Source organism: Neltuma alba, unplaced genomic scaffold (assembly GCF_004799145.2).
Source record: "Neltuma alba isolate B1F8T4 unplaced genomic scaffold, ASM479914v2 tig00013179_pilon, whole genome shotgun sequence".
NCBI lineage: Eukaryota > Viridiplantae > Streptophyta > Magnoliopsida > Fabales > Fabaceae > Neltuma > Neltuma alba.
Genome location: NW_021637489.1, coordinates 133,625 through 147,331, shown reverse-complemented (window position 1 = coordinate 147,331; position 13,707 = coordinate 133,625). Strand labels below are relative to the sequence as shown.

General features: G+C 33.2%; 1 protein-coding gene and 1 long non-coding RNA gene across 2 annotated transcripts in view; one reads left to right on the top strand and one right to left on the bottom strand.

The window, feature by feature from the left end:
- Nucleotides 1–41: 41 nt before the first annotated feature.
- The window catches only part of LOC114735146 (uncharacterized), a 19,340-nt gene continuing 5,674 nt past the window's right edge, over nt 42–13,707 (bottom strand). The window contains exons 2-3 of the long non-coding RNA XR_003739239.1: nt 8,579–8,582; nt 42–51 (exon numbers count right to left, since the gene is read on the bottom strand). This is a non-coding gene — a long non-coding RNA (uncharacterized LOC114735146). The remainder of the gene's footprint in view (nt 52–8,578; nt 8,583–13,707) is intronic.
- Nucleotides 11,678–13,707, top strand: part of LOC114735145 (ABC transporter B family member 15-like) — a 6,189-nt gene continuing 4,159 nt past the window's right edge. The window contains exons 1-5 of the mRNA XM_028922814.1: nt 11,678–12,030; nt 12,110–12,164; nt 12,271–12,449; nt 12,562–13,019; nt 13,108–13,648. Of these exons, the coding sequence (XP_028778647.1) occupies nt 11,785–12,030; nt 12,110–12,164; nt 12,271–12,449; nt 12,562–13,019; nt 13,108–13,648 (1,479 nt within the window). The 5' untranslated portion in view covers nt 11,678–11,784. The remainder of the gene's footprint in view (nt 12,031–12,109; nt 12,165–12,270; nt 12,450–12,561; nt 13,020–13,107; nt 13,649–13,707) is intronic.

Genomic DNA, 13,707 nt, shown 5'->3' with positions numbered 1-13,707 from the left:
GGAGGTGGTACAATTCCGTTTACAGGGTCCGTTTATTCGGCTATTTTGGGGCTGGCCTAGATATCAAATTTAAGACCCTTGACTAGTCTTCTTTAACGGCCCATAGAAAGCCCAATAAGTGAAGGGCCGGAGGCGGATGGTCTTATGCCTCACGCATAATAATATCTCCTGTCCTATACCAAAAAAATTTTTTATAATAATAATAATATCTCCTGTCTTTATATAAAATCTTGTTTAATTTTTATTTTAAGGGTTAATTAATCTTCAAGTCCTTATATTTTCAACGAATTTTAAATCAGATCCCCATAGTTTTTTTTCTTTTTATAGGTCCTTATACTTTTTTTTTTTAATTAGGTCCTTGTATTTATTTTTCTTTTAATTAAGTCCTTATAATTTAACTAAATTTTTAATCAGATCCATGTAGTTTTAATTTTTATTTATTAATTAAATATAAACTTAATTAAATAGATTAATACTGAAATATAAAATATTAATAATTATGTAATAAAAAAGTAATAGAATTAATTAATTCAGGAATATTTTTTAGAACAATTAATTTTTTTCTGAAAAAATTAAAATCATTATAATAATTCAATATCTTTATAAACTAATATTAAATAATATATACTATTTTATGTTTATATAATAGTACTATTAGAATTTATAAAATAAAGAATAAAAAATTCAGGGATTTAATTAAAAATAAGGTGAACTTATAAGGATCTGATAAAAAGAAAAATAAATACAAGGACCTAATTAAAAACAGGTGAAAGTATAAGGACCTGATGAAAAGAAAAAAATTATAAGAACCTGATTCAAAATTAGTTAAAACTATAAGGAGCTGTGGATTAATTATCTTATTTTAATCTTAAATATAATATTACAATCTAATTTGTTTCTAATATTTATTTATTTTTTTAAGATGATCTTTTTAATAATGATAGTTCTAGCTAATAAATTTGATTAACAAGGATATTTTAAGAAAGACCACTTATTTATTACAAATAATTAACTTAACTTATTTTCTTAATCTATTCAAATTAGTCAATCAACCCTTATACTCCTCCGGTCCTTAATATAGGACCCAATTTTTGAGTTGGTTTTGGTCTTAAATATAAGACCCATTTTTCATATTTATCAATTTTTTCTAAATTACCCCTATGGATACTCCCTCAACCATAATTAAGTAGAAGAGGGAGAGGGGGTATTAAGAAAAATAATTATGGTGTTTTAGGAAAAATGTGTCATTTTTCTTATAATTACCTAACTTTCTTAACCTAATCAAATTAGTTAAATGGGTCTTGTATTAAGGATTGGATGAGTATTTAGGACCAAAGGTAGTAGTATTTAATTGCATATTGGCCGCAACTTTTGGGCAAAATTCCACTTTTCACCCTAAAATTTCTACGGATCTTGTTTTGGTGTTACTGTTTCACCCTTGATTTGATTTTATATAATTATAACTGTAAACACCTTGTTTTGTATGAATACCAAAAAAAAAAAAGTTAAAGTTAAAATTAAAAAATACAATGAAATGGGGAATAATAATGGGAAAATTACACTCAGGTCCCACAGAGCACAATTAATATCAAAAAGGTCCCATAAAATCACAAAATGATTCTAAAGTCCCCAGGGACCTTTGTGTAATTAATTCTTATTGTGAAATTACCTACTTACCCCTGTTAATTTTATTGCAACAATTCGTTTACAATCTCAACAATGGTTGTTAACAACCCGAGAAGACGTGATTGACAACCTTGGCAGTGCTCATGACAACTCACTCTGTGGAATGCCAGGGGCATTATTGAGGTTGTTAACCACCTCTTCTCGGGTGTTAACAGCCACTGTTGATGTTGTAAATAGGTTCTAATTTTATTGCAGCAATTCGTTTACAATCTCAACAGTGGCTGTTAACAACCCGAGAAGACGTGATTGACAACCTCGGCAGTGCTCATGACAACTCACTCTGTGAAATACCAGGGGCGTTGTTGAGGTTGTTAACCACCTCTTCTCGGGTTGTTAACAGTCACTGTTGAGGTTGTAAATAGATTCAAATTAACAGGGGTAACTACGTAATTTCACAATTAGAATTAATTACACACAGGTCTCTGGGGACTTCAGAATCATTTTGCGATTTCGAGGGACCTTTTTGATATTAATTATGCTCTGTGGGACCTGAGTGTAATTTTCCCAATAATAATAGTAGTAGAAATAGAAAACAAAAGGTTAAAAAAATAGTAATACAACACCACATGCATCAACTCATTTGCTAGTGTCCTCACTTGGAATGCAAATGCACGGTGGGGAGAGCAAAAGATTCTCAGCATGTCACGACAACTAAGTAGGAACTCCATCGACTTTGATTTTATTAGGAATGCTTTGCGCATACATGACATCACACACACACACATGTATAAATAGCAATAACGAGGAGGGCGTTGGCAAACAGAGAGCTGAGAATAGGACGCTGTGAGGCGTACGTAAAGTGAGAGACAGACAAAGGCAAAGTTCAGTTTCCCAGTCATTTCAGCACAAAAAGTGATGATTGACAAACACCATGCCTGATCTTAAACAGATCAGTGACATAAAAAAGCGAAGATAAGGAGGGGGGAAAGCAAAGAGACAGGATGAAAAGGAAGACAAAAGAAAGCCACTAAAGTTCCAGTGAAGTTTAACTAAGCTAGCTGCGATCTCATTTTCTTTCTTTCAATTATGGGGAGAAAACACACAGGCTTTTGTTCAGTCTTATGAGTGACTTACTAAAACGTAATAACTCTCCCCGTCTCTTCGTAGTTTCATAAACAGAACCCTAGCTAGCTAGCATGTTCTGTTTCAGAAGCAGAAGCAACAAGAAAATTCACTAAATCCAGATTCGTTTTAAGGCCATGATCACCTGTGATAATAATGATCCACTTACGTGTATCCGGATTGCCTGAACCATCATACTGTGACCAGTTAAAACTACCATTTTGTGGCACTTGCTCCCTTCAATGAGGTATATATACTGTGCTGGCAAAAGAGGTTTGATCTACACGTAAAGGATACAGGAATTGAAATTTTAACCACTTACCACTCACTGATCTGACTTGAAGCAGCTGTTTACATATCAATACGCTTTGTGAAAAAAGGAAAAGAAGGGGGGAAAAAAAAGAAAAGACTTGGGTAGCAGATTTATTTGGCCTGGACTTGGGGATCAAAGAAATCAAGGTTTGATACGCATGTTGAGCACTATGAATGAAACTTATCTTTTACGGCTCAAATGTGGACAAGATGGGTCTCAACATGTACATTCCAAAACTTTTTTTTTTTTGGGGGGGGGGGCCGATTGTTAGAGTCAGAAAGAGTATTGATGCCCTTCATCAACAATGAGCAAGGCCCTTGCAAGTATCCCAATAAGTGCCCCGGAATGTTGGTCAATGTTTCTTCCTCTTCATCAATCATTTTCTCTTTACAGCGTAACCCCCGTCCCCTCCCTCCTTCCACTACCTTTCCTTCTTCTTCCTTATTTTTAAAAACTACTACCATATAAACATACATGCTACCCCTTCGCTTCGAGCTCACATAATCGCATACAATCGGAAAGGATGAAACGTAACTAATTAGCGAGCAGTAGCGTGAACATGAATTGCTTATAAAACTTCCTAAATTAATTAGGTTCAACATTAATTAATTATTTAGTTGCAGAATTAGTCATTCAACACAATATAAATTACTCATGAGGCAGATAGGAAGTCTTAACACTAAGATACGTTGGCAACTATGATTGGAAACGGGATTAATTGGCATATATAGGCGGGAACTATTGCACTTGTCATGCGAGCAAAACGGTCGCCCTTGCAATAACGTTAATAATACTACTACTACTTAATATAAGAATTAGTTGATTGATTTGAGTAAATTAAAAAAATTAGTTATTTGTAATAAATAGGTGTTGTTTTCTTTAAAATACCCTTGTTAGTCATGTGTATTGAGTATAATTACAATTTGATGAAATACTTAACATGTACAATTACTACAAAGACTACTTTAAAAAAATGAATAAATATAAGATATAGTGAATTAAAATTTTATATTTAGCACTAAATTAAATATCAAACTAATTCTTATATTAAAAATAGGAGTAGTAATAATAAAAGAAGGAGAAAAAGCCTAGGACGACATGGAGGAAACAGAAAGGGCAGAAGATAAAGGCCAACAACAAAGCAGAGCATAAGCATAGGTATGGTCCATATAGCTACATAGGGGTTGCGACTTGTGTGTTTTTTGTTGGTGTCGAGTGCATCTGGTTCGAACAGGTTCAATAGTTTTGGGGTTCAAAGGATCAAGTGATTAAAGTGCATAATGTTGGAGAGATAGAAGCTAATTGTTTGACATAACTGGTAAAAGCGACAAAACTAGACCTGGAATTCAGAAATAATGAGAACCATGTCTAACAGTAGCCACTATACCCACCACGATTGAATCAAGACAAACACAGGACTTCTCATACTGGGGCACATTAATTTTTCTTTTTTCTTTTCCTCTTTCCCCCATTAAATAAACAGACAAGTATTTGCTTTTTAAATTCAACGCAAGCTAGCGAATAACTAGCTAGCACATAAACACGGAGCCCCATTCCCCCAGTTGGGATCCAGCAGCTGCCAAAAACAACTGAGAACGGAGGATATACATGCCCATACCCTACGCTTACTAACAGTCCACTCCATTATTGATTAATATTAATGCTTCACTACACAGGAACATTCCTTGCTTTTGGTTCAGGGTCATCCTGGATACACCAAGAATTTCACAGATTTGCTTGTAAAGATATGCCGATGTGTTTTTAATATCCCACTTATAATCAGATCGATAGTAATAAACTTGGTGTATCGAGTAATCGAGGTAGCGTAAGTTTTTATTTCTACTATAAGTGGGAATTCCCAGCGAATCGAAATTACCAGACTGTATGATATGAATGATACACAAATGGACACAGTACTGGAACCCAAAGCACCAGCGAATTCCACAGTGGCTACCACACTCAGTGGTAAAATCAAATATTATTGTCATTGTTCTATTAATAATAATGCTTCACTAGAAAGGCCTGTGAGTGACAACTCCAACCACCTTACAGCGCATGAAAATGGTGGACTAGACCCGTGGGTAGGGGCCTGGCAACAATTCGCTGGCGAATTTCAATTTGTCTGTTAAGGATACAGTGTTCTTCGATTAGCTAACCAATTAAAGATCCACTAGATGATGATTTATTAAGCAGCTGATGTAACGCGCACGATAGAGTTGGTCCGGTGGCCGGGGTGTAAAAATTAAGAAAGCACAGAAGAAACAGGAGTTACTTTCAAGTCATAATTAAGTGATGATGTTAATTATTTGATGAGGTTTTTCTTCACACATGCGTAGTATTCTTACACAATTTATGCTGCTCGCTGCAATAAGTATGACAGATCTATGCTTCTTTGATCATCCTGAACATTATTTCGGAAGTATGAGTGTGGCCTGGCTCTCCATTTGATGTGTTGAAGGATCAATCTCACGAAACTACTGTCATTCACGATTTTAAGCATAGCGAATTAGCAATTATTTGTGGTAGATTGTGAGCCAAGGCATTAATCGAGGAGGCGAAGCATTAGTGCTTGGGTGTCCGTATGGAGAAGTGAGGAGTGATGCGCGATCCCGGGAGGGATTCTGGCCATAGTTTCTGACTCGGACATTCTGATCATATTTAGTGGCAAAATTAGCTGACAAATAATCTTTAAAATAATTCTGTGCACTTAACCTTTTTTTTTTTTAATCTTTATGTTTAATCCATTTTTTCTCACCCAAATTCATCTTTTCTTGTTTGCTTTTATGCAACTGAACTTACTTTATATGGAATTTATCTTCTACTGTATAATGCATTTTCTCTTTATGTAAACTAACTTTAACTTATCTTTTTTTGTACAATCTATTATCCTATGAACTATTGTCTAATTAATTTTTCAATGACAAACTTATTTCCGAATTTCTCTTAATTAATTCATGATATTTTGTTTTATTTTTCTATAAATTTTTTGCCATGTTTTTTGTATAAATTTAAATATGTATCTTCCCTTCTTGTCATATATTCTCCTAAATTTTTTTTTTTTTGAAAAATCATAGCTAGGAAAACATAATTCTCTTCAATTTTTTTAATAATATATTTTTGGCCAGATTTATTAGCAGTACTCTCCTGAATCAAAGGATGCCCTGTTGAACTTTTTTGGAACAAAATCCCACGCAGCATTATTATCTATATTAGTGGGGGTGTATGTGTACTGGCTTGCATAGCTAGTTGGCCCGTGAGAAAAAATATCTATATAGCTAGTTGGCATAAGCAGGCCATGATCTCGTCGGCATGCATAAGCTGTAGCTGATTCTTGAATCTTATTTAGTATTACTTCTTATGTCTTAATATAATATTCAATTGACTCATTTAAAAAAATTTTAAAAATTACTAAATTATTTTAAATTATTTATATTTATTTTTTCAAATTAATTTGTCTTGCTTATAAATTAATATATAAGCTAGTGATACATGTAAGTGTTTTAAAGATATCATGTAATATATACTATAATTAATTAATTAATCTAATAATTTTTGTAATATCTCCAAATTAATTAAATGATTTTATATTAATGACCAGAGGTAATATTTTCAATTCTACATGATGGGAGGATGGTAATGGAATTTCAACCATAGAAGCGTACAACCAATATTTTTATTATAATCTTTTTTTATTTTGAATATAAAAATTGTATAAACTATGTGAGTTAGTTATTTGTAATTAATGTTTAAAATTTTTTATGATTTTTTCCTTAAATAACCTTTCTATTTAATGATTAAAATTTAATACGCAAAGATAAAATGTCTTGATAAATATGAATACTATAAGAAAGTTTAACAGGAATAGAAAATAAGATGAAATCTTATATTTAGAATTTAATTACATACCATGAGTATATTTGTATTCATAAATTAGACACACATATATGAAAAAAAATTAAGGAATGTCAGTAACAAATAGCCCTGGGGGCCCGGGGGATCATCGGATTATTTCCATATATTAGTCTGTTTTCGAGGGCACCTCAATATTTGGGTTTTGCTTTGCGAAAAAAGGAGCAGAAAAGTAGTGGAAGAACTATTTATAATGCTGGGTCATATATTGCAGGGTCATCCAATAAACAACAACATTATAATATGTAACATACACACGCACAAATCTTTTCCTTTATCAAAAAGCAATGATTGCATCCGCATGATCCAACCAGTTAGAAAGTTGGGGCGCTGAAAATAAATCAGGCAGGAAACTAAGATAAACTGGTTTAGTAATTTCAAATCCTAAGAGGAACACACTTCTTTTTTCTTTTCTTTTTCCGGATGAAGTGTCCATTGTGTTTTGTCAGGGACGATAAGTGTGGTTGCCTCGTCACGATTTTGATGAATCAAACCCTCAATTAGCAGCAACTTGGTCAACTCATTTGTCTTTTTATATTTCTGTTGCTCTTCACGGCTCTTGTGTTACGAGTGCCACTCTTTCTAAGCGGGGACACATGTGATGTCCAAAGTGGCATCTAAATCATAAAGTAATTTTCTTTTCCTGTTATAGTCAATAATTCCTGCGCATTATTTGTAGAATCATTGTCATGTATTTTTAGGTCAATTTGTTTTTATTTTGATTCTAGTCTTTTAAATTTTAAATAGTAGGTTTTAATCTCTCAATTTTTCTTATTTAAAATGTTCCTATAATATAATAAAAATTTAAATTATTTTGCTTTTTAATGAACCAAAACTTATGGTTTGAAATTGATGAACTAAAACTAAAATTAGTGCAAATTTAAGGGAGCATAGATTATACTACTTGAGGTATTTAATATAAGAGCTGATTGACTAATTTAAATAGATTAAGAAAATTAGCTAGGTTAGTTATTTATAACAAATATGTATTGTCTTTTCTAAAAGGAAAAATTCTAATTAAATCCATTTGAAATAGCAAAATCCTAATTTAAGCTTACATTTTTAACAAATTCTTAATTAGGCCTCTTGGAGATTTCTAAATGTTGCTAGAAGACCAAAATGTCCTTCATAATTAAAAAGCCTAATTTTAGTCTTAATTCTTTCAATTGAATTTAACCAACAAGTTTTTTCTTTAAATATTATCATATGAAAATCTGGCCAAAAACATTATCATATAAAGAAAAAAGAAAAATCACGATTATGGCCAATAAAAAATAATTGAAAAGCCAAGATAAAAAAAGCATAATTTCTAGATATCCATAGAATTACAAAAATATGGGAACTAATAAAAATTTTACGATTTCAAATGTCAAAGATTAACAGGATCAAAGATTTTTTTTATGTGAGAAAAAATCAAATAAAAATCCACAAAATTCTTGAATATCTATCAAAATTAATTTTACTGTATCACAAATTACATTGAGACTCATCAATTCATCTTCAATTTTTCGGTCTCCAAGATTTATTCAATATCAAAATTTTATTATATAAAAAATAACTAAAAGGCCATAAATTTTAGAGTTGACATAACGTTCACAAGTACGAAACACAACTTTGACATAAAATCTAAGAAAGACCATGTCCTCATTAGTAAATCTACTAGAATAATTAAAAGTAAAATTAGGCTTACACTTATATTCAATTTTCTTTTTTCATTACAAAGAGGCATTCTGGTCTTTTAGCAACATTTGAAAATTTCTTATTAAGCCTCTTAGCCTAATTAGGAATTTGTTAAAAGTATAAGCCTTAATTAGAATTTCATTATTTCAGATGGATTTAATTGAGATTTTCCCTTTCTAAAATACCCTTGTTAATTATATGTATTAGCTAAAACTTCCATTTGATGAAACTTTTATGGTGTGCAACTACTACAATGATCATATTGAGAAAACATGAATAAATATAAGAAGCAGTATAAATTAGAGTCTTATATTTAGTATTAAAATAAAAATTAAACTAATTTTTATATTAAGAAAAAGCAGTATGTATAATAATTGAAGAATCTTCGGGTAAAGCTCACAGTTAATAACTTTTTTTTCAGAATAAAGTGTGAGAAATTTAGATGTACGAACTTCACCAACATATCATAAAACTTTATTTGTTCTCTAGCCGGCCTACATATACGACCCTAGCTCTAAAAGAGATATACTATAAATAGATACTCCTTCGATCCTTAATATAAGACTCAATTCTTGAGTTGGTTTTGATTCTAAATATAAGACCCCTTTCTCATATTTATCAATTTTCTCTAAATTACCCCTATGAATACTCCCTCAACCATAATCAAGTAAAAGAGGGAGTATTAAGAAAGATGATTATGGTGTTTTAGGAAAAATGTGTCACTTTTCTTATAATTAACTAATTTACTTAACTTCCTTAATCTAATCAAATTAGTTAAATGGGTCTTATATTAAGGATCGGAGGAGTATTAATTAGTTAGGAGATAAGATACAGGGAAAAATAGTAAAAAAATCCCTCTTTAAAAATTTCATAAACTATAACGGCCTAAATTAGTGTTCTTCCGGTTTTTAATATACGACTCAATTGTTGAGTTGATTTTAGTTTTAAATATAAAATCTATTTTCTATATTTATCAATTTTCTCTAAATTACTCCTATGGATACTCCCTCAACTATAATCAAGTAGAAGAGAAAGATGGGGTATTAAAAAATATGATTATGGTATTTTAGGAAAAAAGTGTCATATTTCTTATAATTAACTAACTTATCTAACTTTCTTAATCAAATTAAATTAGTTAAATAGATTTTACATTAAGGATCGGAGAGTACTAATAGTTTTATGTATAAAATTCTACAGGGTGTTACTGCTTTTTATATACAAGGCATATCAGGTTTTTCCAAATATTAAAATTTTAAAAGAAAATTTCTACTATTTTTTTTAATATTTGCTCCTGTCGTAATGTACTATAAAAAATGTATTTTATGTTAATTAGATCTAATAAAATAAATTAGTTTTCACAATATAACAAATCAATATTTAAATTGTCATTGGAATCAGTGTTTAAAATAAAATTATCTCTAAAACGAGTGGAAGTGCTTAAACACTAAAAAAGAGCATTTCATGATGCGGGCTGATGATGAAAGTCAATGCGCATTGCCTCATCATTAAAGTTCATATCAGACCATAATTGTTGGTCGAAAAATATCACCCCCTTAGTCCGTTATATCGATCATGAATTTGCACAATTTTGAGTTTGGCACGCTCCTCACTTAACTATGATGAGAATCGATATTTACTTTACACAAGCGATGAACTGAACAAAAATAAAATAAAAAAATATGTATTTATTTGAAAATTCTATTTTTAAGAAAAACTTAATATGTTTTTATATATAAAAGGTATAAATACTTTGTACGATTTCATACTCACTTGGTTCCCCAATTTAGATTCTTCCCACTAATAAAATTTTTAAATAGGAACTTTTTATCAATTTTTTTTGAAAAATTAAGCTGCTAAAATTACAACTTTGACTCTTAGGGTTGCAATAATCTATTCCCTAAGACAGTAAATTATTCAGCACTCTTCCCATTTTTCTTTCTTTTCGCGTCAGAAGCGATGAAAAATCAATTTGGAGAAGTTACCTGTAGGGGGACACAAACGCGTAAGTAAGTTCTTTTATTTGCTTTTCTGGGCCAACTCGTAAGCAAGTAAGCTTTAGGATTCAAAAAATATGCAGATAATTTTTTTTTTATGTACTTACTTTATGCATCGTAGAATGTACTTCTGAGATTATGATTTACAAGACATTATAATTTTTATCTAAACGCACCTACAAGACATTATACCGGGCCAGGCCGGATAGTACATTTATCAAGGGGGCATGCTAAGTATTCAATGCTATATTGCCCTCATTAAGTATTCACTTCTACAGTTTCTGGTTTTTAATATAAGAACTTGTTTGATTTTTATTTTAGTCATAAATATAAAACCCAAATCTATTTTATCTATCATATTTATATATATTTTCAAAGTAATCATTCTAACAACGGTAATTCTAGATAACAAACTTCATAAGGAATGATATTTTAGGAAGAACAATACTTATTCATTACAAATAACTAACTTAACTAAATTATTTAATCTCTCCAAATTAGTTAACTAGGTCTTACAATTAGCACTAGAGGTGGTATTACAGAAAATTCCATGTCATTAATTATTTTTTGTTTATATGTGTATATATCTTTTAGTCATTTTAGAAGCCTAAGAGACAGTGGTCATTATCAGTAAAATAATATTAGTAAAATGGCAGCCTAAGTCTCTTTCCTATCATGCTTGTGTTCGTAATGATCTACTTCTCCCCAGTGAACAATGCCCCGGCTTCGACATAACAACCCTCCTGTTGTCATCAGGTATCTCGATCCTCCCTTTTTTTATTTTCCTCTCCTTTTTTTCTTACATATAAAACATACAATTATTCTAACTGGGAACAACATGAGAAAAGATATGAGCATAAATGATAGTGTACCCTGTTTTTTATCTTTCGTCGTGGAACCATGGGAGGCCATCAGTTCTGGTTGCTAGCTAAGTGGATTTTGCCCCACCACGAGCCCCTGTCCATGTTCTGAATCCTATAAATACACAACGTTAGCGGTGCTGGGCAGCCAACTTACTCAAAGCCGCAAATTTTGGTTTTGGAAAGCAAGAAAAGGAAGAGAGAAACACTTTCTAGTACAGAGAAGTGGGGTGCCAATAATATTCTTACTGTTGTCTGTTTTCCAAGAAAAGGAGGAGGGATGAGTTGGGGTTCAGATAGTAAGACGGAGGTCATGAAGAAGAAGAGAAGTAGTGGGTCTGTTCGATCCATTTTCATGCACGCCGATTCCCAAGACTGGTTTTTGATGGCGCTTGGTGTGTTGGGGTCTTTCGGTGACGGCTTCACCGGTCCTATTGTGTTGTTTATCAGTAGCCGCTTGATCAACAATATTGGAGGGGCCTCGTCTCGGATGGATGTAACTGCCTTTGTTCATAACTCTAATGAGGTTCTTCTCTTTCCTTCTCTCTCAGTACACTCACTAATGCCCACATACAGATCATAATTTGGCTTTGTTGATGATGCAGAATGCGGTGGCTTTATTATATTTGGCTTGTGGGTCATTCTTAGCGTGCTTCCTCGGTAAGTTAATTCCACCTATTGCTGTGATTTTCGCTTTTTATACTGTCTTTCATAAACAGAAGAATCCTGATTTTGTTCTCTTGGCTCTTGGGAATTCAACGTTCAGAGGGATATTGTTGGACGAGGACAGGAGAGAGACAAGCAGCGAGAATGAGATCCAGGTACTTGAAAGCAATGCTGAGACAAGAAGTTGCATACTTTGATTTACGAGTCACAACCACGTCCGAGGTTACCACCAGCGTCTCTAACGATAGCATCGTAATTCAAGATTTTCTTAGCGAAAAGGTCATGTAGAAAGATAATCAGAAATTTAATTTGTTTCTTTGACTTTGTTTTTGTTATGATATTGTAAAATTCTATGATTCTATGACGTTGACAGTGTCTTGCCAAAATATAGGTTCCAAATTTGCTGACAAATCTCTCTATGTTCGTTGCGAGCTACGTTGTGGCCTTTTCAATGTTCTGGAGATTGGCTATCGTAGCCTTACCTTTCGTAGTTCTTCTAGTAATCCCTGGTTTAATTTACGGAAGGACTTTAACGGGGCTGGCTAGCAAGATTAGGGACGAGTACAACCAGGCCGGTGCAATAGCAGAGCAAGCAATATGTTCCATCAGAACCGTCTATTCCTTTGTTGGGGAAACCAAAACCACAGCTGCTTTCTCCTCTGCATTACAGGGTTCAGTCAAGCTAGGTCTAAAACAAGGCTTGGCTAAAGGCTTAGCCATAGGAAGCAACAGTATTGTGTTCGTCATATGGTCCTTCATTTGCTATTATGGTAGCAGACTCGTCATGTACCATGGCGCTCAAGGTGGCACCGTTTTCACCGTTGGAGCAGCCATGGCTCTCGGAGGATTGTAATCAATAAAAACCTAACCTTTTTTCTCATTTATCAGTCAGGGTAGTCATATTCCTGATGTTGGTTGTAATTTCTTTGGGAAACAGATCGCTGGGAGCTGGTTTATCCAACGTGAAGTACCTCTCGGAAGCAAGTTCGGCAGGGGAACGAATAATGGAGGTGATAAAGAGAATCCCCAAGATTGATTCAGAGAACACGGGAGGTGAGATTCTGGACAGAATTCACGGGGAAGTGGAGTTCGATCGCGTAGAGTTTGCATACCCGTCGAGGCCGGACAGCATTATCCTGAAGGATTTCAGTGTGAAGATTCCGGCGGGGAAGACGGCAGCACTGGTGGGCGGGAGTGGGTCAGGGAAGTCGACGGTGATATCACTTTTGCAGAGATTTTACGACCCAATGGGAGGAGAAATACGGGTGGACGGGGTGGGAATTAAGAGGTTGAACCTAAAGTGGATGAGATCGCAGATGGGACTGGTGAGCCAAGAGCCGACACTGTTCGCGACAAGCATTAAAGAGAACATACTATTTGGGAAAGAGGACGCTACTGAAAATGACATTGTGGAGGCTGCCAAAGCTTCCAATGCTCATGATTTCATTTCTCAGTTGCCTCTGGGATACGATACCCAGGTTAGTGCTGCTTATCATATATCCATTTCTATAGTTGATTACACAATAACTAGCCACCG